This window comes from Rhagoletis zephyria, unplaced genomic scaffold (assembly GCF_001687245.7).
Source record: "Rhagoletis zephyria isolate East Lansing unplaced genomic scaffold, Rhagoletis_zephyria_1.1 Rzeph_scaffold_00890, whole genome shotgun sequence".
In the NCBI taxonomy this organism is placed as follows: domain Eukaryota; kingdom Metazoa; phylum Arthropoda; class Insecta; order Diptera; family Tephritidae; genus Rhagoletis; species Rhagoletis zephyria.
The window spans coordinates 79,717-104,426 of record NW_016157974.1 but is presented as its reverse complement, the minus strand read 5'-3'; the positions used below and the strand labels follow the sequence as shown (position 1 = coordinate 104,426).

The 24,710-nt window shown below is 36.4% G+C and overlaps 1 protein-coding gene across 2 annotated transcripts in view; it reads left to right on the top strand.

Annotated features, from left to right (window-relative positions):
* LOC108361960 (uncharacterized) overlaps positions 1 to 24,710 on the top strand; it is an 85,165-nt gene that overhangs the window by 28,211 nt on the left and 32,244 nt on the right. The window contains exons 2-3 of one of the 2 annotated variants that reach the window (XM_017614754.1): positions 12,272 to 12,357; positions 19,473 to 22,096. In XM_017614754.1, coding sequence (XP_017470243.1) covers positions 19,978 to 22,096 — 2,119 coding nt within the window. In that variant the 5' untranslated portion in view covers positions 12,272 to 12,357; positions 19,473 to 19,977. The remainder of the gene's footprint in view (positions 1 to 12,271; positions 12,358 to 19,472; positions 22,097 to 24,710) is intronic. The other variant, XM_017614755.1, reaches the window with a different exon arrangement.

Here is a 24,710-nt window from a genome sequence, read left to right as displayed (position 1 = left end):
TAGATACTTAGTATGTAATATCCTATTGATTTGGCCATTCAGTTAATTTGTTTTCATAAAATTAAATTATATATATTGACGTTTTGGTCACAATAATCATGCAGTGATATACAGTCGTTATATTATACAACGTATGACTCAATGATATACGAGTACTACATGGAAATCTATAAAAAAAAATTACGGGGTGCAGTTTGATTTACCGATTTTTTGGCTGGTATCTATGTACATAGACACATACATACAAATACTTCTATTTCAATCGTTATTTGTCTGCTGAAGTGAAAACCAGTAGTGCTATGAAAAATTTGTGATTATTAAGTACTATGTAATAAACTTAATTGGGGTACATATATAATAACCACTTTTGTATTCGGTGGATAAATCATTATTCAATCGTTAATAAATGTTCTTCTATATCGTCGCTAGACACGAATAAAGGCGCGAACTCAAAAGTGCACCGCGAAAAAAGACGCATAAAAAAAACTTCAACGAAGAAAGACTCTTAACATAGTTGACGACGAAGAAAGACCTGTAAACTTATTTTCGCGGTTGACTATGTTGGCAAGTGTAACTGTATGTAAATACCCCAAAAAATTTTTAGGGAATGATGCTGAAGTGACAGTCCATGGCCAGGTAGGACCAGGAAGTTTTCCTTAAGCATCTATTTTCGTAAGATTTTTTACGCGTCTTTTTTCGTCGTCAAAACACCAGTGCGCCTTTATTCGTGTGTAGTGACGATATGTACTAATTTTAACGTAGATTTGGTTTATTGCCCATTTATTTATTAATTTTTGAAAATAAGAATACTTTATTGTAAAAAATTGCTTTGTTTAGAAGACTATGCTTCGAAAGCATGAAGAATGTAAGAAGCCAATTTAATACTTATGCCATCTACTTCCAACTTTGAACCATCCTCGAATAAGTTAATCGGCTCAACCGCAGTTACTTTTTTACGTGAAGATTTTTCTGGTTTTGGCCAGCGATTGCGCTGGATTGGACATGCTATACGCATGGATGACAATGCTTCAGTTTCGACTGTACGCCCATCGGTGTACAACGCAAGCAAGGGCGCCCACGATCAAAATGGAGGAGACAAGTGTGTTAAGACCTGAATGCATTTGGCAGAGAGGCAATAGGAGTGCGTTTTGGTCTCGGCCCAAACCGACAAATGTTTGTAGTGGCAAATAAGAAGAAGTTATTTCTGCAGGGTCTTTTCTTGATGGATTGAGCTGTTTGAGCAGATGCGGTATAGTTACCTCCTTTGATAAAGAGCCATTTTTGATATCATTCAGGAGAAATAAAAAATCGACGTAGTTTCGTATGACCTGCCATTCTGCATCAAAAAATAAATTTTTAAAAATGGACTTGTCACCTTCATACCTTTAGGTATCGATATCAAACCCAACCAAAATCGTTGTTGAGGTATGCCTCCAGTTTTAACTATCGGACTCGCACTGGTTTCGAATGCGACCAACAAGTCAATGTGTGGCTTTTTTGTGACTGCTACATTAGAGTTACCTGTACAGCATTTTAAAATAAAATAAATTGTGAGCATGCAGAAAATTAGAAAATTTCGGGTTAATAAGTTTAATTAAAATTAATTTAAACACCATGCCACATCTAATCAACAAAAACAAAGGCTTATATTTAGTTGAATAACTTACGCGTATTCTCGTACACGTGTTAGTGTAATGAAATCCTAATTTTAATTAACAACTTGAAGTGCCAAAATTTGCATTGTCATTAATCCATTGTGTTGGCTTTCCACTTTTCGAAAAAGGAAACTATTAATTCCATACTAATTTGACCGACAGAAGCGGAAAACTATGCGTGAGCAAAATAAACCCACACACACACATACAAAGCAAGTCAAGGTTGTTGCTGGAAAATTTTTGTGTTATGTTAAGCAGCAGCACTAGTGAAAAATTCGTAATTAAAATCACTTTTACTCGTGTGAGTTTGAGCATTCATATTTACTATTTATGTATGTATGTACAAGTGGGGCTTTGGTAAGTGTATACCAAATATGCGATGTCCGGAATTTTTAATTAAATTAGGAGTGTGTGTGTGAATGTGCGTGATTAAAGGAAGAGTATTTTAGACGCATATGTACACCAAAGCGTTCATGTATGTGCAGAAGCGTAGCAGACATTTCCGGAATGGGGGGATTAAAAAACATTTTCAGCTATAAGTCACTTCGTTTTTTTTTACTCAGCACAAGGTTTTTTTTTTATTTCTGTGTGCCCAAACATGTTTTTTGTATTTGCGGATGGTCAGTCTTGCTAGGTAAGTAGTCGGTTGGTGTGGAGATATGCCTCTCAGCCACGTCGTTTCTCATCCGGCTGGTTGAGTCACGGCCACCGCCACGGGAACGGCGGAATACCGTTATAAATATGTTTTAATGACGGATATTTAAAATACCTTCCATTTGATACCCATATTATGATGTTTTAAATAATTTGTAACTAATTTCGAACAGATGGATCTCTTCAGACGGTCCTGAAAAGGCATGCGTCCAGTCTTAATATTTATATTAATAATCGAGTAACTGATGACTCAAATATTTAAAAGTTTGTATTTTGGCATTAGTCTAAAATAAAATAGAAAATTATAAAAAGTAAAACTTAGTAGTTTATTGACCAGGAGGATCTATGTCCCCAATTTCGCTTAACCTCCTCTGGCTACGCCACTGAACTGTGAACTAATCGTAGTTTACAAAGCCTGCAAACGGCTACAAAAGGACTCAAAAGACAATCAAGCTTATTTCTTATTACTTTGGTCATGCAAAATAAATTTGCCTATGTGTAAATGCAACGAAAAGGCCATTAATAATATATTATTTAAAACTCAACCTAGCTTTTAAAGCCACTACAATTGTTTCACAAATTATTTTAGGGTCTAAAATTGTAGGTACGAAAAAGTTTTGAGACATAATAAAACTGTCGCTTTCAATCAGGAGCCTCAGTCGTCAACGCCCGCAGTACGAACATCCCACCGCCGATAGGCATCAATAACGAGAAATCATTGATCTGTATCCAGCTGTCCGGTTCAGTGAAGCACAACTTTGTTTCTCTGAACTGGCAGCCGAATACCTCAGAGATTTATACATATGTACGACAAACAGCATGCGATAGGCAATGTGACGAGATTGGAAAATTTCATGCAATATTCATGTTTGTGTGTGTGCTGATGTTAGCTACTTGTCTTAGTTTGTATGTAATTTATGTAGACTTGCGACTGGCCTGGGGCTTGGCCATAACCCGTCGTTGTTGGGTTTGTTCGTTGGAGTACAAGAACAAGAATTTTATTTGACATAAGGCGTAGCCTAATTTCCAGAGGTTTTAATAATATTTCTATTGAGAGCAAGTTTACTAGGCCATAAGCGCACACACACACACACACGCAAAGGCATACTCATTGGCACAAAGGCTACAAACAGGCTTAGCCCATAAATAGTCAACTAATCTGACAGCAAAAACAAACAACGCAAACATATATACGCACACATACAAAAAGGTGGCATTCCAAAACACGGCCCAATAAAAGGGTACATGAGTCAGTTGTAATCTGTGCTGATGTGCAACTCCCATGCGGTTGTCCTGCAGCGTTGAAGATAACACAAAATACATTGTTTGTCAGCCGGTGTCCGCCCTGCGAACCGCCTCGTTGTTTGCTGTCATTTTTTTTTTGCTCGTACTTGTAACTTCTTGTTGTTCTACTACACTCACATAGTTTATCCTCCTGTGTATGGGTAAAGTGGGCATTGATTTGTTTATTGTATGCAAAGTGTGGTTCTCGAAAGTGGTATCCTTATGTAGGTGGAGATTCTACGTTGTGTGTGTGTGTGTGTGTGCGTGTTTTGGCTGATCATCGTTACCTCTGTACGTGATTATTTCAATTTGGTGTAGTTGTTGTTGTATGTGCCATTGCAGTTTTTGAAAAAGTTTGCTTAACAACTTCCGCTTACTGGAAATAAACCCACGAAATGAAATGAGACACCACTCGTCCGATTAACATTCGACCTGCGGCTGTTTGCATTTGTTGATGCCCCTACCTTGTGTTCATACAAATGTATATATGTATGAACATTTGAGTGGCCATATCGGGCCGATTTTCGAAAACAATAATAATTCAAAAGAGAAAATGTTAGGTTGGGAATGAAAATAACTATGCAATTTTTTAAAATAGGATCCGGTCTTTCATATAACGCTCAATTTTACGCACAAAAGATCAGCATACGCTTTGAAATTTGAGATATATGATTAACTAAAAAAATTCAGTGCAGTGTAGAAAAGCATGGCATCAAATTGAAGCATATTAATCCTTGGTGCATAAGGCTCCTCCATGTTTTTTTATAATTTTATCCTAAAATATCCTTGAAAATTTGCAATACTTATTTTTGGAAAAATTATAAGTTAAGGACTAATGCACACCCGAACACATCAGCGAATTCCACTCTTCTCACTTTATACATGAGTGGCCTCTTTCTGCTGTGACCGAAGACTCCACATGGATTGGTTACCACACCTTGCACATGGGTTGCTCATGTTGCCTAGAGTGCGCGAACGAGGACACAAGAGTCGGCATTGAGTATAGCCGTGCAACTGTAGCCACATACACTGCAAAACGACTATATCCCATTGCACCCCTCTTATGTTATTGCTTTAATCTGCAGAACTGAACCGCTCAGGAACAATTTACTACAAGAGCGTGCAATTGCTGGCTTATGCCGATGCCATCGACATCATCGGTAACAAGATCCGCGAAGTCTGTCCTGCCTTTTGCAAGTTGGATAAGGAAGCAAAGCGATTGGGTCTGGTGGTCAACGAAGACGACATTGACGACACCTTGTCAGTCACGTCATTGTTGACAGTTATGTTTTCGAGACAGTAGAGAATTTCGGTTTCTTGGGACCAGAGAATCTCGCTTGCCAACAAATGCTACTTTGGACTGGGTAGGCAATTGGGAAATAAAGTCCTCTCTCGTCGTACAAAAATCACACTCTATAAGTCACTCATCATGCCTGTACTGCTATATGGCGCAGAAGCATGGACAATGACAACATCCGATGATGCTGGTCTGGGAGTATTCGAGAGACAGATTTTGCGAAAGATTTACAGGTCTTTACGCATTGCCGACGGCGAGTGTTTTACTCATGTGTACGTGGCGTATGAGTAACTTTCTTTCCTGCTCATTTTTCATAAAAAAATCTGCATATTCTCACTTGACCACTCATTACCTCTTAATTTCTCCCTCGCTTTCCTTCATTAGTAAGTTGATTTTTTTGTAACAGAAAAGACTTTAGCACAAATGCAAAAATTTGGCACAGAAACTGTTATTTTTTAAATTTTTCTTCTGTTAAAGTTTTATTTTTTTAACTGTTTTATAAAAAAAAAACTGGAAGGATTATATAATTTGTGGGAAACTATGAGTCCTATCGGAAAATGGTGTTATGGAGAATTTTATTAGCTTTGATATTACGTATCTCATATTCATATTGTTAAATTGGTTCAAAAGATATACGAGATTAAGTGGGACTACTTTTTGTTTTAAGCAGAATAACGGTGAATTGTAAATATCTCGAAAACTTATCCATAAAAAAAATAACTCAACTTTCGGAACCACCGAACAATTCTACATAGAAATTGGATAGTGGCATCCATTGAATATTTTTTCTGTAAACCAGATAAATAAGCCATTTTTTTAACATTGGTTCAAAAAGCTTCGTTCTGGTGGGAGTTGATGGGTTAAACTATAGGAAAAAATCTGAGCACTCTTGTTTTTCAAAATGGCGGCCAATCTAACACCCGCCAAAAATCGTAGGAACTCCGTAACTTAGCATAACGGTAGATAAAATTATTACAAAAATTTATTAATAGCGACTTAAATTACTCCAATAACTTAACTTTTTTAATTTATTTATTTCTTTAAAGGTAAACGGTACACACCGATATGTAGAGTACAAAGAAAACCCCTATGTGTGTAGCTCAGACCTTTTTCTGTTCACCCACCCAACAGCGCCAGGCGCTCAACACTTTAATTCAAAGAGGAAGTAACAATATATAAATTTAAAACTAATTCAAGACTGAATTTAATAGAATTATAATCTGAATTGGCATGGCGAATGCCTATTGCTGCCGAGATGACATGACAAGAATATTAGCCTCATCTTTGGAATATGTTTTATGTTCAGTTGCGCCTGCAATTTCAGACGGGCCGGCGTCGCTGCCGATACTTTTTAAAGTTGACGACGCCGCCGCCGCAACTCTGAAAAATGTACAGCATTTTTTTTGCAATTCACATTCGTAAATTATTTGTTTAAGATTAGTCGACTCTAATATTAAAAGCATAATACTCTTATTAATATTTTTGTATTGATCAAGTTTACTACTAAGATCTTAGCTAGTTTTCATGTTACTCAAAAAAAAGTTTCAATTATTTGTTAAGAATAATCAAAAAACGTGTTCCTCTCCATTACGTCACCACTATTCATCGCAATTCGTGACTGCTTTATAGCTTTAATTAAACAATAACAGCATCTATACCTTTTCGTAGAATTAAATCTGCAAATAGCCAATTGACTTTTGGTGAACCGGGGCGTATACGTAACATTAACTACATGTGCATAAATTAGAGGGCTGCATGAATTATGCATCTACAAAACGAATGAATGATTTTGGCTTAAAATTTTTTTGAATTTGAATGACTACCTGTTCTGACATATGTGTCGACATTACAATATTCAAACAAAGTGAAAATAGATTGAATTGAAATAAACTACAATTCTTTGTAGGACTATCAAAAATTAGTTCTCTATCTACCATTTTTCACCATTACAATACCAACAAATTTTTTTGTAGAAAAAAACCTTTAACCGAAATAAGTTTGAATGATTTGAAAGTATTTCATTCATTCATTAACATTCTTCCATTTGAAAGTAGAAAATTTAAAATTAAATTTATATTCACAACTTACAAAATTCCAAACGCTGAGTGTTTTGTACGTGAAGTAGAATATTCAAATATATTGTACTCTGTTTGGCTAGAAGTTTGATTGAATTCATGCAGCTCTCTAGTATGTATGCATGAAAGCTAACGACTGCGGTGCCTGCGGCCGTTGTGGCTTTTGCCATTGCGGTTACTTTTCGCTTGAAAAAACGGTCGCAAACGGTCTCTTTTGCTATGTATTTTTGTGCTGTGGTTGTGGAGGTTGCCGCATTGGTAATGAATAGTTTATATCCATCCCCAAAGGTTTCACACTTGACCGCCTTTCGAATTGACTTAAGCTATCGCTTGTGGAAATGGGTTGTTGGTGGCCCCAGGTTCCTAGTGCGTAGATTGCCGTGAATGTAATAATTATAGCTTGCATATGTTATGCATTGTGATTTTGCGTGTAAGGTAATTACTTATTCGACATCAGCTCGCATACAAACGCCCACACAACTGCCGCCCTATCAAGACTGGTTCGGCGAGTAATGATTCCTATCGTTAGGAAATTGCGTATAAGTTTGTGGGATTTCCAAATTTCGTTTTAGGACAAATTGACATTTGGTATGAAGGTCAGTCGCAAAATAAAATGAAGTAACTATTGATTTTTTGTTTTTTTTTTGAGATGTTATCATCCTACATACGGCTCTCTTTCCGTACTGCGATTGAGTCCCACTGATTACTTAACTCAATATATAACATTGAACTTTTCCGTTTGTTGATTATCACTCTCGTATTTAACTTTGCCCAGACAAAGGTTGCAAAGTTGCCATGAGAAAATCGCTGGAACTGTTGTTGTTGGCAGTAGGACATACTCAAACTAATTACGCGGCAAGTAAAAGAGGAAATCAGTAATCATTGATAACTTATCAGTTTAAAGCTTGTATTGAGTATTGCAAATGATTTGTATGGGTGGTGGACATATAAATTTTTGATAAATTTCTTTTATTGTTCGACTACAACTAAAATAATATAAACGCCTACAAATAATATGCATACCAAAGCGCTTCGCAAAGTTGATTACTCAGACGTTCCCATATCTCTATATAATCATTTCATATTCACATTCATATGAACTTTTATTTTTATCAATTCATAATATTCATTCAAACAAATTATATGCCAACAATGTGAGAGGGTAGTCGGTTATGGTCGTATGTGTCACAGCGTGATTTCGAAATATTGTTTTGTCAGACGCCCACTACCCTCTTGGCCACAGTAATATATATACATATTTAAATTATTTTTATATAGCTTGGTGTTGATTTAGAGGTTGGAGTTGATTTTATCGTATTTGGATTGCGGCATTTATTCATGACAGTTGACATTTTGACAATGGTAGTTGTAATTGCATTTCTATAAATACACATACATACATGAATGTACGACTATGAACATATGTATGTACATATATTGGCATCCAGGCAAACAAAAGGTTTTTCAGTGCGGAATGGTCGAGTATGAAATGGAGTAAAATAAGCTGTGTGTAAGTTTATAATGGAATTCATTATTTATCTAAGGGCCAGGTATCCCCATTAGGTGTGGAATAAAACAAACAACATAGATAATATATACGATGCCTTTCATAGTAGTTTGAGTGAAACTGCCGCTGAGGTTCGGCTGAGTGGTTAGAGATGCATACTACCACTCAGTAGAACCTGAGTTCGATCCATGGCCCGGGCAACATGCCCCCAGCGTGCAATGGTAAACCTCCGAATGCTTTTCTGTCTTCAAAAATCTTCTTATAAACCCATTTGGCGCATAATTTTGAGTCCCTTCATTGTGTTTCAACATGAGGCCACACACCTCCAATTGGAGAAGAAGCTCGGCCGAGTACCTAAAAAAAGTGCAAGCGCCAAGAATTAAATTTATTTCCGGGTTTTGTGGAATTTTGGGATATTTAAGAAAAGTCCAGAAGCAAAAGTCCACCAAGTACCAAACTCCGCGTTGCTGGTGGCTTGTTCGGAAGAATAACTACGCACCATTCAACACATATCTATTCTCCGCCTATAAATTTTTACCTTCATATAGAAAGGCCTTGTATAATATTTTTAATCTTTTACAGACTATTAAAAAATTTTTATTATAAAAATAAAGTCCTTTAGCCACGAATGACTTTTAAACGCTGAATTTATTTAAGGCTGCAAGTATTTGTCCTTTTTTTTGCTTTAGCAGCTATTTTAAAGTTGTAGTATTAGTTTAGTAAGGATTTTGCGACTTTAGGCCCAAAATTTATTTTGAACGAATGTGGGTTATTAACTTTCTATACTAAAGTAAGGATATATAAAACTGAATGTCTCTCTGCTTGTTCTAAAGTTAAATATGTTGCATAGTCTCCGCTGCTATCGTAATGTGCGTCTACTTTAAGCTTTTCTAAATATTTTCTAAATATTTTAAACCTGATTTCAACAGCAGTAGAGAAGTTGCCACTATGGCGAATTCTGTTAATGTAAAATCATGTTGAGCAAAAGCATCAGCTCCACTAGCATTGGAAAGGACTTTCTTGAGCAATTTGATAACCAAAGACGTTTTTGATAAATTTAACATTCTTAAAAAGATTTTGCGTAAAAGTAACGGTGCTCTCATTGAGCAGACGTTACTGCAGACAAGTTGTTGGACTGCTGGCTGGTAACTTCACGTGGCACAAACACCTGACTGTGATAGTGACAACTCCATTTGCCCAACCTGCCTTGAAGAGGAGGAGACGACGGAAAACCATTTGTGCTTCAGCCGCCACCTTTGCAAGAATTAGTTATGAGTCATTCGGCCGCCATGTGTTGAGAGACAAACACCTGAGCCCTTTGACACCCAACAATCTGTTAAGGTTTTTTCGTAAATCATGCAGATTTAAAAGAGATTAAAAGGGACATAAAAACAGTACAAAGGATGGCAGCGATGTCTGCTGCATGCGTTGTTCTATGCGTGGTTACGGCAAAAAACTGCGATTAAAATAGACGATTATAATTTTCGTGAGCCTTACTAAGTACAAAGGAGAAAGTTACGTAGTTCTTCCATATCCCAGTATGAAATGCACCAAAAATACCGATATTGCGCAGAAAGGTATTCCACATTTGAATATACGGTCTGGAAAATTTTTGAATTTTCCTTAGCTTAATTGACTATCAAGGTACTCGCGCATACTACATACATATAAATAATTGCAGCATTGGATTTGTAAATAAATAAAAAATGTATCGCAGTCGATTCTCCAGCTGGCTCGCTGTTAAATTTTCCCGCCAGTCGAATACCTTTAGGACTAATTAGGTGTCGGTGTTATAGCGTTTTGAACTTTTATGTTAAGGCCAAGGTTACTGTTAATTGCCCGAAGAGTTATGATTGTTGACATTCATTAGTACAATATATTTATGTATGTATGTATTTGCATTAAGGACAATTGCTTGTGTGTGCAGACGTGCATTGTTGATTGCGATTATTATCGCAATTACATACCTGTTATTAAATATGAATTTTCATATTCTGTGGTCAACGAACATGCAAAATTGATTACTTTCTAAATGCTTGAAAATTAGTATAGCCACTTTATGAGGCATGTAACACATAAAATAAACTGGTATAAAAATTTTAATGAACAATAATAATAAAACGTGTATGAAAGTGAATCAAGAATTTTTATAATGGTTTTTAGCTCAGAAATTGTTTAGGCATCCTAAAGTTTCCACATAGTTCTGGAATAATATTTCTAACTAAAAATATAATATGCAGTACCTATTAATGAGTTTAGCAAGATCTTATAAATTTGTGCCAAATTTTTTTAAGAAATAACAACTTACTGGGACATATCCATAGTCGAAATAAAGTAATCTAAAGTTAGTTGCAACTGTTTTGACAGATATTCCACTGAAAATTATTTCCAAAATCTGCAACTAACTCAACCGATCATCCATGAAATTTTGTATACTGATATCTTTTAGTCCAACTTAAAATATAGGATAGCCTTTATCTCGATTTGACAAGGGGGCATGACACCTCCCCTAGAAATGGACATTTCACACTGCATATCTCAGCAGGTACATATTTGTAATGGAGTACTCGAAATTGGTATGGAAAGATATAAAATCAATTCCATATTCCTGGAGAAGGCTGCCACCTGTTTGAATAATCAAATTCAATTTGAGTAAAGGGAATTATATACTTGAAATTTGTATTAAAATATGGGTGCCAAACGAAAGTGGCTTAAAAAGCTGTAGTTTGAAAATGTTATGAAATGAGCTGCCACCTGTTTGAAAAGACAAATTTAAATTATTTATTCGCCAGCTATATCAAAAATGAAAATATGAATGTCAAATGAAAGATTATTGAGGAACTTTTATCTTTAGCATTCAGAATATTATTAATGTCGTTTACAAGGGTTGCCACCTGTTTAAATATTAAATTCGATTAATTGAAATTAATTGTTACAATATGGGTATCAATTTAAAAGGCTTTATTTCTAAGCTACATATAGGTGGGTTTCCATCTGTTTATAAACTCAAATTGGGCTTAAGTTTAGGGAATAAGTCAACTAAAAATGTATCACCAAAAGAGCTGGTCTGATTGAATCTGTGGGGGCTCAAGATCGCCATTCTTCCAGCGCCTTTTGCTATGCCCGTAGAGTTTTTGGGCATGCTTCCGCAGCTCGCTCCGCCATCAGGCTAAGAAACTTTGATTTTTCCCTTCAACTTGACCGAAAGAAGTTAATCGGTGTGTACAAAGGTTAGCTCCGAGCGAATCCTTCTTTACACACATCCTTCTAAGGGTTAATTGGAAGAGTGTCCAATCAACAACTTCTTGGACTGCAGAGTAAGGGAGTGTGTGTTCTGTATGTGTATTTCTCTAGCGGTTTTTGAAGCAAAGGTGGCAGCTACAAAGAAAGCAAGCCGAGGAGCTACGCAAGAAAATGTTACCGATCAGAAAGCTATATATGTATATCTACCGTTATCGTCAAGCGGCTATCAGGGATATGGGATCGCTGGTGGTATGAACGAAACTGGTTGGCGAGTGCCTCTCTGCCACGAAATTGCAGGAAACAGCTTGGCTGATGAGTTGGCTATGCAGAGTATCTTTGACAGGGAGCGATACCTTTTGCTCCATGTATGTATTTGTGTAATGTGGCATATGTTCATATTTGTACACGCTATATACATAAGTGTTTTTCCATAATTCCTTTGGAACTGCCCCGATGTTTCAAATACATATATACTTTTGTGCTTAAAAACCACAAACAGTAGAATTGAAACAATAGTAATAAAATTTCCCTTTTGTTCTACTTATTTTCATTACAGGCAGGATTAAGCTGGAAATAAGAAACCGGAAATTGCGGTGGAAACACAATCATACGTATGGGCACTTATATATATATTGCATGAAAGTAAGTATGTTATACATATGTACATATATGTAAATAATCAACAATTATACGATGTAGAATAAGTAAACCCATGTACATAAATACATATTAATACATATGTACATAAGTACAGTTGTGGTCAATACGTTAGTAGCAGAATTCAAAATGATATTGTTTGCGGCTTATGTTTATTTATTTATTTTTAATAATTTCCATTTGAAATATATTTTGATCTTTAAAGAAACCGCATAAATAAAAATTTCATAGGTTGCACAATGTTCACAAAACTTAATGAAACTAAAAAAAATGTTAAGAAAATGTTTTAGTATGCAGTTTTGTAGCTCATTCAATTATAGTATTAAAAAGCAAGTCTTAATTGGATAAAAACTAATGTTGGTTTTTTAGATTTCTTTTTATCGAGGGCGTTTTTTCGATATAATGCATGAACAATATCTAATTTTATATGGAGAAAAAAGCCCAAGAACCCAATAGAAAAAAATTCTAAAAAATCAACGGTAATTTTCAATGATTTCAAACTTGCATTTCATTGTATTAAAATTGAATAGGCTACAAAACTGCCAAATCTAAAAATTCTGAAAAAAGTTTGAATTTTTGATGAATTTTTTTTTTTAAGTTCAAGATATTTTTGTGAACTTTGTGCAACCTTTGAAAATTGTATTCATCTAATTTCTGTTATAGATCGAAAAAATAAATAAAATAAAATAAATAAGTTAACATAGGTTGCAAACAATAATTTTCAATTTTGCTACTATCTTATTAGGCGCAACTGTACATATGCAATATATATATGTTTATCAACGTAAGTGTGTAACTTGTGTTTGTGTATATGTAAATAGAAGCACCAGCATATAAACACAAGTTGAAGAAAGTAACCGGTAGTAAGAGCAAACAACTTGAAGATGCAAACAAAGACTTCTTCGCCAACAAAATGGAAGTGCGAGTGGTGCATGAAGCATGCAAAAAGCAAGCAACACAATATAACAACAAAGGCACAAAACATGCAGAGCAAAAGTTGCAAATAACAAGCAGGCTTAAGTTTTAATGAGAGAGCGGAAGAGGACACAGCACATTGACTGTGCAGAAAAAAATTGTGTGCCAAAAAAGTGTTTAAAGAAGAATGATTAAACAAAAAATAATTCAAGTGCGGAAAATGAGAAAGTCAAATACAAGAAAATAAATGTGAGTACATAAATAGGCTTAGTGGTTGGAGTAAATAAAAAACCGAAAAAATGGTATATAAAAAATAGAACAGAGCTTGCACAAAGAAATTTATAAAAAGTGGCAAAGTAACAAAAAAGTGAAGTGTGTGCGAAACTAATGTGCCAGTTAAAACCTCGTGACGACAAAAACGCGATATTTGCTTAAGGAGTAATTTTGTAAATGAGTTAGCATACCGCATTTGTTTATATGTTTTGTGTAAACGCGTTTGCCTTTGTGTTTGTTTATGTGATTATTTGTATGTGAGTTTGGTTAAAAATATGCAAAGTGAAGCTTTTGCCAAGCTAAATAAAGACATATGTACATATGTATATAAAATGATGAATCAAATGTAAATTAAAACTAAGCGGAAATTGTAAAATAAAAAGAGTTTATTTTGCATCAATACTAATGTAAGCGCCAATAAATTGCGAGCAATAATTCGTTATTATGGCTTCATTTATGAAGGAAAAACTCTCCCAGCCAAAGACCACATCATTTAACGGTCTTTTCAGTGTTTGAAGGTTGTCTGAAAGTCTTTTGTCAAATTTCATGCTTACAAACTTAAGAGAATTATTAACAAACACGCCAATGAACTATCTAAAATAAATAATAACTTTTTTCTCTAAATATCACATCCCCGTGTGTCCACTAGTTTTATAGGAAAAACTTAGCGAATAACAAGCTGTTCATAGGTTTCGTCGTAAAATTAAAAAAAAAAAAAATTAAAAATATATTAAAAAATTTGAATATGAAATTTAAATTAAAATATTTTTATTAAAATATACAGTCAGCAAATAAAGTTTTAGTACAGGGAATTTTAAAATGCCAGCAACTATTTTTTAAATATTTTATTTTCCGCTAATTTTTTATAAAAATATAATTAATTCTACATCAAAAACCCCTAAAATTGGAGTTAGGCTCTCTAGAAAAAAGTTGAGTATGCAATTTTTTAGCCCATTAACTACTACTAAAATTTACAGTAAAGTACAAGTATGAGGAAGTTAGGACTTACCATTAATTTTTGGGAAATTTTTTTGTTGAAGATGTCACACATTTTTTTCATATAAAAAATTATCAAACTTTATTGACTGACTGTGCAAGTTATTCCGATCAAAAAGGATGACACTTTGACACCTGTGTTCCCGGCATATTGGTTTTTTTTTTGCTTTTTGGCAGACGCTGCATGCTTTTAGCGTTTTTACGTTAAATTTCCTTTACGTAGAATAAGCTTGCTTTCTCAAGCCTTTTGCTCCCCGTTCACCACGCAGTGGCAAAAAATGACTTCCAGTGTTTCCATTCGGAAGCGAGCTAATCTGAGAAGTCACATCTCCCATAATGGGTTGTGCGGTGGGCTTTGGACCAGCCCCGAATGAGCACCCCTTCTTTTCTGACGACCATGGCAGACGTATAAAAGACTACGAGTGAGACCCCGTCGCGGAATACTATCGTTCACCATAGTCGACGACCGTCTCTCTACAATCCGAATGAAAGCGAGAGTTTTCATGATCTGCCCATGCTACGATAGCAAAATCGTGCTTGGTGATCTCGAAAAATTTCACAACGGAATGTCTGGTAACACTGACTGATGACTGATCAACTTCGATGATCAAACGATGTAAAACATTGGAAATTAAATGAAATAAAATGCATTTTTAGCGTGAATTCCGGTCAGCTATTTTTTTATGCCCTTATAGCGAAAAACCAGATTATATATGTATTGTTAAATTATATTTACGTTTTCATTAGAGTGTTGTTACAGAAAATTTTAGTTCATTTTAATGAACGAACTAATGAACTAGTGCAATTAAAAGAGCTGGCTCTTTAATTAAAAAGATCCCCAAGCCTTGTATGTATTTATGCATATGCACATTGGCGAGGGAGAGGATAAGAGGGAAAAAACGCAAAATAAAAACATTAGGCTTAAATACGAAAATCCTTAATCACATATAGAGAATCGCATGAGCAAGCCATCAAGCTCAAGAGGGACTTGATTTTGGCGATGACTCAAAAGGTGATTACGCGTTCCCTGCCCATTATATAAGTTGCAGTTAAGGAAATTTTTTTAATGCTGGTAAAGGTGTTCAGTTGGATTAAAATCCTGAAAAATCTGAATACCAAGCGCAATAATATTGGCAAAAACAATATTCCAGTCAACGAGCAAGAATTGGACTTTGGAATATATTTGGATGTTTCGAAGAAGGCAGTTGCTGTGGAGAATCTTAGAACGTTGGCAGTTCGCATAAGTGGTCATAAAAAAAATGTATGGTACTACTATTAGCTCATCCCGAACTACTTAGCAGCACTTCGAGAGATAAGAAATATTGTCTTCATATTCAATAAATGGCGAAAAAAATTTGAAAAACACTTAATTATTTTGGGAATCAGTGGCCTAACTATGTATACCTTGAAAATATGAATTTCGTCATTGCATTTCTCCCAATTTTTATTTTATTTTTCTAAATAAAGAGCTAACTTCTGCCAGCACTTCAAGTCAAACCACTTTCTGTGCTGTTAATGCAAGTGTCCCAGAAGCGATTTGAAAGTACCAACGAGTCAGTTATGAGCCGATAACCGCTTTTGTTTACGCTCTGTGTCGCTTGAATTGTTTTCCATGCGAAAGAAAAATACAATTCAAAATACCGTTGGCACATTTACATACAATCATACATATATACATATGTATGTATGTAGTTGGCGCCATTCTGTACTGGGCACCGAATCTCCGCACATCATCGCCGACAAAAGAAAGTAAACAAGCAGACAACCTAAGAAAGGAACGCAGACATGTCATGGCGTATGAGTAACCAAACAAAACAGGCAGCCGACAGCCAAAGCCAACAAGCCATGTGGCAGAGCCAAACAGTTCAAATAAAGTAAGAGCGCGCACGTATGTAGGTTACGAGTGAAGCGCAGTCAAGCGCGTAAATAGACAGCGAAAGCAACAACAAAAAAAGTAGAAAAATAGAAAAAACGAAAAAACAACACAATTACAAAGCAACTTTGAGGAGAACTAAAAGTAAAAGAGGGAGGAAGCAGAAGAAATGCGGCTAAAGTTGTTCAAGTACGAAAATAGTTGAAAGCGAAATAGTGCAGTTAGAGCATAGCTGGGCACACCAACACAGTCTCATTTTGTCATGGTATTAGTGCGTCGCGCTCAGTTATGGTTGCCGCATTTTTTATAAATGTACTAAAAGTGGTATTTTTCGTGCATGGGTATTTTGGCCTATTTTGCTTATACCTATAGTGTAATAATGAACCTTGGAAGTTTTTAGTAACTAATACTATTAGTTTATACAACCTTTTGCATAAGAAAAATTTAGTACTTGTATAATTTAAAAAAACTTAAATTAGGAAAACTCATTTGTATAATACCTGGGCTCCGTTTTATTAGAACCAATTCTTTTATATGCTGACCGGCCAGATGGTTACGGTGTTTAGGTCTTATTTTTTAACCGACTTCCAAAAAAGGAGGAGGTTATCAGTTCGTCGGAATCTTTTTTTTTTTTTTTTTTTTTATGTATGTTACCGCATAAGTTTGGACCACGTCAACCGATTTCGATAATTCTTTTTGCATCGGAAAGGTAGTGTCTCAGAGGTGGTCCCATACTAATCTGGTTAAGATCCGATCAGTGGATCGTGAGATATATATATATATTTTTTTTTTTTATATGAGAGTTGAAGTCGGTTTTTTTCTTGCTAAAAATTACTTGTTTCATATAAGTAGGTATTTAGTCTTAAAAATAGAGTATAACTTATAAATATTATTCATTAAGTATTTTTGGGCATAAACCAGCATTTACATTTCTCTATCGATTTCTTTTGATAAAAAAAATATTATAAAATAAAGTATGCAATGTGTGCCCTAGTGCGTCGCGCTGAGAAGCACTTTTCTATAATTGCACTGAGTGGAGCGTTTTTTTCATTTGTTTATGGTTAATGGTCGTATTACCACACAACAAGCATTGGGCATTATTAGCTTTTTTTAAAACCAAAAACTGTAATTGGCACTCATACTCAGACATTTTGGGCATTGTTACATATATAGGTGGCAACCACGCGCTAAAATTACGAATAAAAATATTCAACGGCGAAGCATAGTGTTACTCTCATGAAATCTGAAAGCAGACTGAATTGAAATTCGCTGCGTCGTTTCTGTATACGTATAAGCGCTGCGACGCAGACGCTACTCGCGAGTAGCGTTTTGCCCAGCTATGAGTTAGAGTATGCGTGTATGTGTGTGTGTCGCTTAGACATTTCACATGTACATACACGTAGTCGGTCAACAGCAATAAAAACAGCAAGGCACCTAAAGTTTAGTGATGTGTTTTTTTTTTCTGCAGCCCGTTTGTATTGTCTGTGAAATTCAAAGGAAACACACACAGATATACATGCATATGTATAGTTTAGTAGATATGAAACTGAGTACTAAGCACCTTAGCATACAAAAAAAATGTATTGTTAGAAGCACTGCACCATGCCTGAAAAGTTGATTTCAAAAGTTGTTTTGCGATAATTGATATGCTTTTGCATAATGTTTAAGTAATGAGTTGCAATATAAAAATTAAGAAAATTTCAATCAGTGACATTTTTTCATGCTGCGCACAAAGCCAAACATTTGGAAAGAAAAACTGTTAATAACCAAAATTTTCGGAGGCTTATACACTCACTCTTTTGATGTCTGATATTAAAGGCTGCACTTCCAATAACTACATACATATATATATATTAAATTAAACTAAAGCTAGAAAACCGCTTTCAAAATGTGCAAATTTATTACGACAATCGTGGTTCAGTTCGGGAACGTTGTTAGTTCCCTGTAGCCTACATCTACTTCTACAAAAATCTACTGTTTGGTGTTTTTATGGGCAGCCGAAACCATTGGTTCATACTTTTTAAACATTAGGGGCTGGTTTCTCCAACTCAACTTAACTTAGTTTAGCCACTTTTTGGACTTAAGTCAAAAGTTAGCCTACGTTTTACACAGCTTAATCATGACTAAGTCAAGAAAATTGGGTTAACTAAGTTAAGTTGAGTAGGAGAAACCGGCCCTAGGACGATTAAAGCGATAGAGGCTCGGGGCTTGGGTAACCTGGTGATGGATAATGCAGACTCCCAGCCGAGTGGCTCACAGCCGCAACACCCAGCGCTCACAAAAAAAATAAAAAAAATAGGGCACAGTGTCACTATTGTGTGCCAGAATAATATTTTTTTAATTAGTCGTATTTTTTAAATTTTAAGTTCTTTAGGAAAAAAATCCTGATGTAAGAGAGAAACCCTAAATATGCAGTTTTACTGTATATTGCCCATAGTTTCGCGCATAAATGATTTTTTTTTTGTGTATACAATTTACTGCCACTTGATGAATAGCAGTCATTCGGACAGAATTTTTTTATGCATTAGGATTCTGAAGCAAATGTAATTCAACCATGGTGTAATTATAGAAATTAAATAAAAATCAGAGCTCTCAAAGTTGAATTTGGCAGGAATTCTCAAAAACCACTGGTCAAAAGCCCAAAAAAATCAATCAAGAACGGAAATCGTATACCTGGGGTAATATATTAAAATAATATTTGTGATGCTGATTCCGGATATGGGCTTTATTTCTTCCGATTTCAATGTTCACAGCTTGTAGGTATATTCGTTTGCATAATTAAAATTTTCTCACGGTGCAATGCGGTTGGTGATAGTATAGCAAACAAGAACCAATCGCAAAAACGAGGGGAGTATTCCGAATTAATCCTAAAGATATATAGTAGATACCGTTCCCGCGTTTTTCTAACAAATTTTTTTTTTTAGACTCTTGAAATACTAATTAATAATTTAAACATGCCTATTTATTATTTAATTAAGTCTTAGTTAAATATTTAAATTATAAATTTGTTCAGTAAGTATTTTATTTTTTTTTTATTTTACAGCGTTGCCGCTTTCAGAAATCCTATCACCGGATTATCGGTTCCCAACCATCAGCGGCAATATACACCGAATAGTGCAAAAAGGAACAACCGTAAAAAAGTAGTCAAAACTATCGAAGAAATAAGAGCTAAAATGCAAAAGTATTAAAAAGTTACGCCAGGGTATACTTTTTTTATATAAATGGACCACAACTACCGGCCCGAAGAGAGTAAAGCAAGCAAAAAACGACGAAAAAAGCAACCAATCGCCATCAGCACCAACAAAATTTGGCAATAACAACAGCGGTTGTTCATTCGCAAAGTGCAGCAACGAATTTTTTTTTATCGCTTTCCTTCACACAGCACACGATGCTCTCGTTTTTGCGCGCAGTGTTGTCACCAGTTTCGACGCACACTCACACATAACAATTGGCTGGAGTGCAAAATGTCGCTGACTGCGAGTGCGGTTACAAAGTGTTGTTGTTGTGCGTGAGTGTAAAATCGAAACGAATGTGTAAGCTGAGGAAAAATGCGTTTGCACGGCAATAAACGCCAAAAACAACAACAACAACATCAACAACAGCAACACTACAGAAACTATAAAGACAGCAACGAAAAGGAAAACAAAAGGGAAAGTAAAAGCGAGCTAACAAATATTCAGCAACGAAGAAAGTGCAACGACCGCCAAGCCAAGGCAGTACAAGTAAAGGAACTGCAAGCTGAGCAGCAGCAGGAAGAAAACAATAATCGCGCGCAGTTAGTAGTGCAGCCGAGGGGTAGCGAGCAATCAACGACTGACTTTGAAGTAACACGTCTGGTAATAGGAGAGCAACCCAGGAAAGCAGAGGCAACATCGACTTCCGTAAACTTCACAAAATATAACCTAAACAGCGCGCCGCGACACATACCGCTGCCGCTGCCACTGCCGCTGCACGTCCTACCCCACTTTCTGCTACTCATCCTCCTTTGCTGTACGATGCCCCCGCAAGCGCAAGCCGATTGGCTGATGGACTGTGGCGACTGTATGTGCAAGTGGCAATCGGGCAAAAAGACTGCCGACTGCAAGAATCTCTCGCTCAATGCGGTGCCGGAAAATCTAAGCAACGAGGTACAAGTGATTGATCTCTCCTTTAATCGTGTTGCGATATTGGAGCAAAATGCCTTCCTCAATGCCGATCTGCACAATTTACACAAGCTATTCATGCGCAATGCGTCATTGCAACAGATCGACCCGCGCACGTTCACCCAACTGGAGATACTCATTGAATTGGATTTGTCGAATAATTTGTTGCGCAACCTGCAAGCGAATGTTTTTGCGCGACTGGTGAAGGTGCGCTCGATCGTGCTGAATGGCAATTGGTTGGAGGTGCTCGCCGATGGCGTCTTCCAGAACCTTAAGTACCTGCACAAGGTCGAGCTAAAGCACAATCGTTTAGCGCGTATTGGCCAAGAGGCGTTCGGCAACGTGCCGCTACTGTCACAGATCTACTTGGATGGCAATAGACTGAGTTTCCTGCGCAAAGAGTCCTTTGAGTCTCTTAAGCGACTGACTGCGCTCTCACTCGATTCGAATCCGTGGAACTGCACTTGCGAGTTGCAGATCTTTCGTGACTTTGTGTTGAAGCGTAACCTCTATACGCCGCCCACGGCTTGCTATTATCCGGTACATCTGCGCGGCATGCTCTGGGTAGAAGATCAACCGGAAGCGTTCGCATGCAAGCCGCGCATTATGTTCCCAGCGCGTGGTACTTCCATAAACACATCGAAGGAGAATGTGACGCTGGTGTGCCGTGTGCATGCGTCGCCAAATACGCTAATATCGTGGGACTTCAACAGGCAACAGTATCGCGCTTCGACCAGCAACAGCGGCAGCGGCAGCGGTGCAAGCACACTCACCACCAGTAGCGCCAGCGGAGTCAGCTGTTGTGGCAGCGGTCAAGCACAGCGCGTTCACATACAACTGCTGCGCGATGAGCAATCGAAAGAGAAGGAATTCGGACGTGATGTATTCATCTCGCGTCTCACCATTGTGAATGCGGAGAAGAGCGATGAAGGTGTTTACACGTGCACGGCGGAGAACGCGGGCGGCAAGGATGCCGTACAAATGAGTCTGTTGGTACAACGGCCAGGCCAACGCGATATGCTGCTGCAGGGCAATTTAATCATTGTGATTTCTCTAATGGCACTGGGCTTGCTCAGCGTCTCTGTGTTCCTTGCGCTCATAACCTGCTGCATTTACAAACGTTTCAAGGCAATGAGTCCCGCACATCACCGTCATCATCATTTCGATGTGGCTGATCAGCTGACGCCGGGTATGGATGGTCATCATACGACGACGACGACGACTACAGTGGCCGGCGGCACAGATGTGGTGCTGGGCATGGACGATGCAGTCGGAAGTTACAAGCATCATTTGCAAAAGAAAAATGCGAATGGTGATGTAATGGAGGGTAAAGGCGGTGCCGGTGGCGGCGGTAGTGGGAAATACACAGAGGTGATAAAACATGGCGTGACTGTGATGGATAATGGTGGACTATTGGGGAGAGGTGGCGGTGGCCGTGGCGGTGGTGGTAGTGAAGTTGATGTTAGTGGTATGCACAGAGGAGGCTCACATGCGGACAAGATGTACTTGGAGCGAAGCAATGAAGGTAAGTAACTGAGATGCGGACTGGTGGGCGCTTGCAGAGTGATGTGTGGAGGCGTGTAGTTTTTTGAATGAAATGTAATCGAGTGTGGTACTAAATGGTGTGAGAATATTATTAAATTGCATGTATGTGTTTCGTTTACATGATTTTACTTTTTTTTTTGTAATAAATTGCAGGGTGTGCCACGTTTTTGTATAATTTGGATGATAATTTGATACTTTGAGCCGAAAATGTTTGCACGCAATTTCTCTAATATCTATCAAGCGTAAATCAATAGCATTTTTATACCCGAGCGCACTTGTGCACAAGGGTATATTAATTTTGTTCACATAACGGTTGTTTGTAACAGCCAAAACGAATCGAGATAGATATAGACAAATGTATACATAAATGATCAGGATGAAAAAAGAAATCGATTAAGCCATGTCTGTCTGTCTGTCCGTCTGTCCGTCTGTCCGTCTGTCCGTGTACACGATAACTCGAGCAAAAATTGAGATATCTCAACGAAATTTGGTATGTAGGTTTCCCTTAATCCAAGGTAGGTTGGTATTGAAAATGGGCGAAATCGGACTTTAACCACGCCCACTTCCCATATAACGGTAATTTCCAGAAATACGAAAACTGCGATATTTTAGTAACTACTGAAGATAATTCACTCAAAATTGATATTTACAATAATTTTTAGACGAAAAATAAGAATATTATAAATTTTTGGAAAATGGGCGTAGCCACGCCCACTTATGGTTACATGTGTATATCTTGGTAACCGCTGCACCAATTTCTTCCAAACTTGGCACAGTTGTTGGCCTTGGTACAGCATAAAAAACCGCCGAAACTTTTTAAAATCGGACAATAACCACGCCCACATCCCATATAACGGTAATTTAGAGAAATACAAAATTTTCGATAAATCATTAAATATTGAAGCTAATTTATTCAAAATTGATGCTTGCAACAATTCTTTACCAAGAAATACGTTTATGGTAAAATTTTGGAAAATGGGCGTGGCACCGCCCACTTATGATCACATATAAGTATATCGGTAACCGTTCTACCAATTTGTACCAAACTCGGTATGGTTATTGTACTTGCCACGTGTAAGCAAAACGTTGAAAATTATTGAAATCGGACTAAAATAACGGCCGATTCTCATATAACGGTAAATTTAAGAAATGCTTGAAACTTCAATATTTCGAAATTGAAGGACGCTAATTTACTCAAAATTGATACACCTCGTCTTACCATCTAGCGGAAGGTTTCGGAGGGGTGAAAAAACATATATTTAATACTTGCGCCGGGTATTTAATGTTCGGCTCCGCCCGAACTTAGACTTTCTTACTTGTTTTTTTGTTGTAAAGCATACAAACAGTGAATTTATTGTTAAGTGAATCGCTAAACCTGAAATTACCGAAAGATCTTGAAAAGTGACGTACCGAAGAAGAAAATTCACCGAAAAATTTTAAAGATCCCGAGAAAGTCCTCAAACCTTTATGAAACAATTGAACTGAAATTTCGGTGTTGCCACACATAACGAAAACATTTAGAAAAAAAACTGAAACCAGAAAAAATTCAAACGCAAATAATAAAGTTTAAATGTGTATACATACATATATGTTATAGCTTCGTGCGTGCATACTCTCACTCTATATGGTATTTTCAATGTATGTATGGACATCGAAGTATTAATTTGAAGAAAAGCGCTGCAGGTGAAAATTTGTAATAAGAAATCACGCGATTTATTTAAGGAAATTTTAAACCTATACTTAAATAATTTTTTCAGCGCTTTTTTATCACAAATTTTCACAATTTAATTAAATAGTGTTTTATATATATATTAGACTACCAAATTAATATTTTTACATCACATTCCTTTTAATCGTCAATTTCGTAACGCCTCACAAAGTATTTTTTATAAGAATCTATTGTTAAATATTTTGTAAAAAGAACGATATGCACTCATTTGTTTATGAAGAAAATATATTTTATTAATAAAAAAAAAGTGATTAGTGCAGTGCTTATATTAAAATATTGTAAAGTAATGGAGTAATTTTAAAAACAAATAATTTAAAAACTATTATTATTTGTTCGCAAAATGTTGAAGATATCGGTCAATTACCATTTCCCCAACACCCTCTGCGAATTTCTTAAAACAAAAAATTCGTTATACTCTGCCGGAAATAGGTAATGGTCCATTTGCAGGAAACTCAATTCGGTATTTCTCTCTCTATTAAATGAGGCTGGGTCATATCGACACACGGTGGTTTTGAACGGCCATATTTAGATTTTTTTTAATTCACGTCTTTCAGTCCTAAAAACAATTGAATACGAATTTATAGAAAACTAGCAATTACCCGGCGTGCTTCGCTGCGCCTTAAATGTATTTTTGTGTTGTAACTCTCCCCCTAAGCTCTTATGGCCTCATTTACAAAATATTTTTAAAGAACTTTATGAAGTTAGATTTAAAAAAATCGATCTATGAAGCATTGTTTATTTTTTTTTTGAGTTAATATATTTTCGAAGGTAATTAGAAAATATGTAAAGAACCGACTTTCTCTTGGAAATTTAATTTATAATCTTATAACTGGAGTCTACTATCGCACCCTTTCCTCAAACGTGT